The sequence below is a fragment of the Hipposideros armiger genome, unplaced genomic scaffold, assembly GCF_001890085.2.
Source record: "Hipposideros armiger isolate ML-2016 unplaced genomic scaffold, ASM189008v1 scaffold_880, whole genome shotgun sequence".
NCBI lineage: Eukaryota > Metazoa > Chordata > Mammalia > Chiroptera > Hipposideridae > Hipposideros > Hipposideros armiger.
Window position 1 is genome coordinate 87,255 of NW_017732230.1, and position 1,632 is coordinate 88,886.

Consider the following 1,632-nt stretch of genomic DNA (forward strand, 5'->3'; position numbering starts at 1 on the left):
AACAACAACAACACACACACACACACACACACACACACACACACACACACACACACACACACACAGTCTTGGGCACCACCCAGGCCTACTGAATCAGAATCTCTGGGAGAAACATTTAAGATTTGATATTTTTAATCAGTTTTCTAAGTGATCCTTAGGTAGCTGGTCCATAAATGGGTACTTAGGAACCACTAGACAGAATAAAACCCAAAATCTTTAGCAAGATTCACACAGTTTGTTCCCAACCTCCCATCACTAACCCCCACCCATCCCACATAAGCCCCTTGCTCCAGCCACATCTATAGCTGTTTTCCCTGGTAGACTCATTCTTTATGACCTCTGTGCTTTTGTACTTTCTGTTCCTCTACCTAGAATTCTCTTCCCTCTATTCTTTATCTGGAAAAATCCCTAACTATACTTCCAACCTAGCTGAGAAGCCACCTTCTCTCCCCAAGCGGGGTTATTCGTCATCCCACACCCCCTGTAATCCCAGTCACAGTGCTGGCCACATGTATCAGCCCATTCCCAATGTCTCCCTCAATTCCTCAATGTCTCCCTCGCTTTAGTGCAAGTTCCTCGAGGGCAGGGATCATGTCCAGGAAACCACTGCTCACCTGTGAACTCCTGGAAAGAGGTGTAGGGTTTCATGCCAAACCTCTTGCGGTACTCATTGAAGGGCTGCAGCCGCAGCTCTCGAGATTCCTTGATGACATCCAAGGCCACGTGCAGGACATGAGGATCTAAATTCCTACCCCCACCGATCTGCCAAGAGATAAACACATCCGTGGCCTGAGAGCTGGGCCACATTCTCCTGGAAAGGAACTTCGGGTCAGGAGTCCTCCCTGAGTTAGGACAAAGAGTATGGCTCAGCCTAACCCTCACCGTGCTGGGGACCTGACGTTGGGTCTGCCACTGCCATGCTTTCTCAGGGACCCCCTGTGAGTCCCAGCTTTCTCGTCTTCGAAGTGCGGAGTGGGCCAGGAGGACCTCTGTAGTGGCTCGCCAGCTACACTGTTCCCAAGCCCTTTGAATTGAGGCAAGAACCTCCAACATCCTGTTAAGGAAGTTTCTGGAACTACTAGGTTCAGCAACTAGGACTCTGCAGGGGAGCTGGCCAGTATGGTCACAGCCAAGAGTTCAAGCAGAGAGGACAGGTATCCCAGCTTTGGAAATGAAATTTGGAGGGACAGAAGGCTCTCGGATCTGGCAAGGGTTGGAAACAGAAGGATGTACAAATATTAGCTTGAGAGGCCAACATTTTAGGGCTTTCCTAAGATATTTTTTAAATTATACCTGGCAAAACTAACATGTGTCTGTCATTCTCCAAATCAGTTCTTATCATAGAACAGAGAGGTTTTGTCTTTTAAGGGATTCTACTAAGGAACCTATTGCTATTGCTTTCCATTCCCTATATCATAGTATTGAGATTCAGCAAAATTTACCAAGCATCTAGTATTAAAAAGGGAACCCCTAGGAACCAGCCACCACTAGGACAGAGAAACTCAGACCTAGAAAGTAGAAGATAAGGCCGGCCGATGGCACATTGGTTAAGAGCTGGCTTGGGACGCCAGAGGGCCCCGGTTCGGATCCCACATATGAGGGCCAGTGACACTGCCCTCTACAGCTAAGATG

The 1,632-nt window shown here is 48.2% G+C and overlaps 1 protein-coding gene across 4 annotated transcripts in view; it reads right to left on the reverse strand.

The window, feature by feature from the left end:
• The window catches only part of PTGS1 (prostaglandin-endoperoxide synthase 1), a 20,201-nt gene that overhangs the window by 1,850 nt on the left and 16,719 nt on the right, over positions 1 to 1,632 (reverse strand). For all 4 annotated transcript variants that reach the window (XM_019630034.1, XM_019630030.1, XM_019630031.1 and 1 more), the window contains one exon: positions 615 to 762. In XM_019630034.1, coding sequence (XP_019485579.1) covers positions 615 to 762 — 148 coding nt within the window. The remainder of the gene's footprint in view (positions 1 to 614; positions 763 to 1,632) is intronic.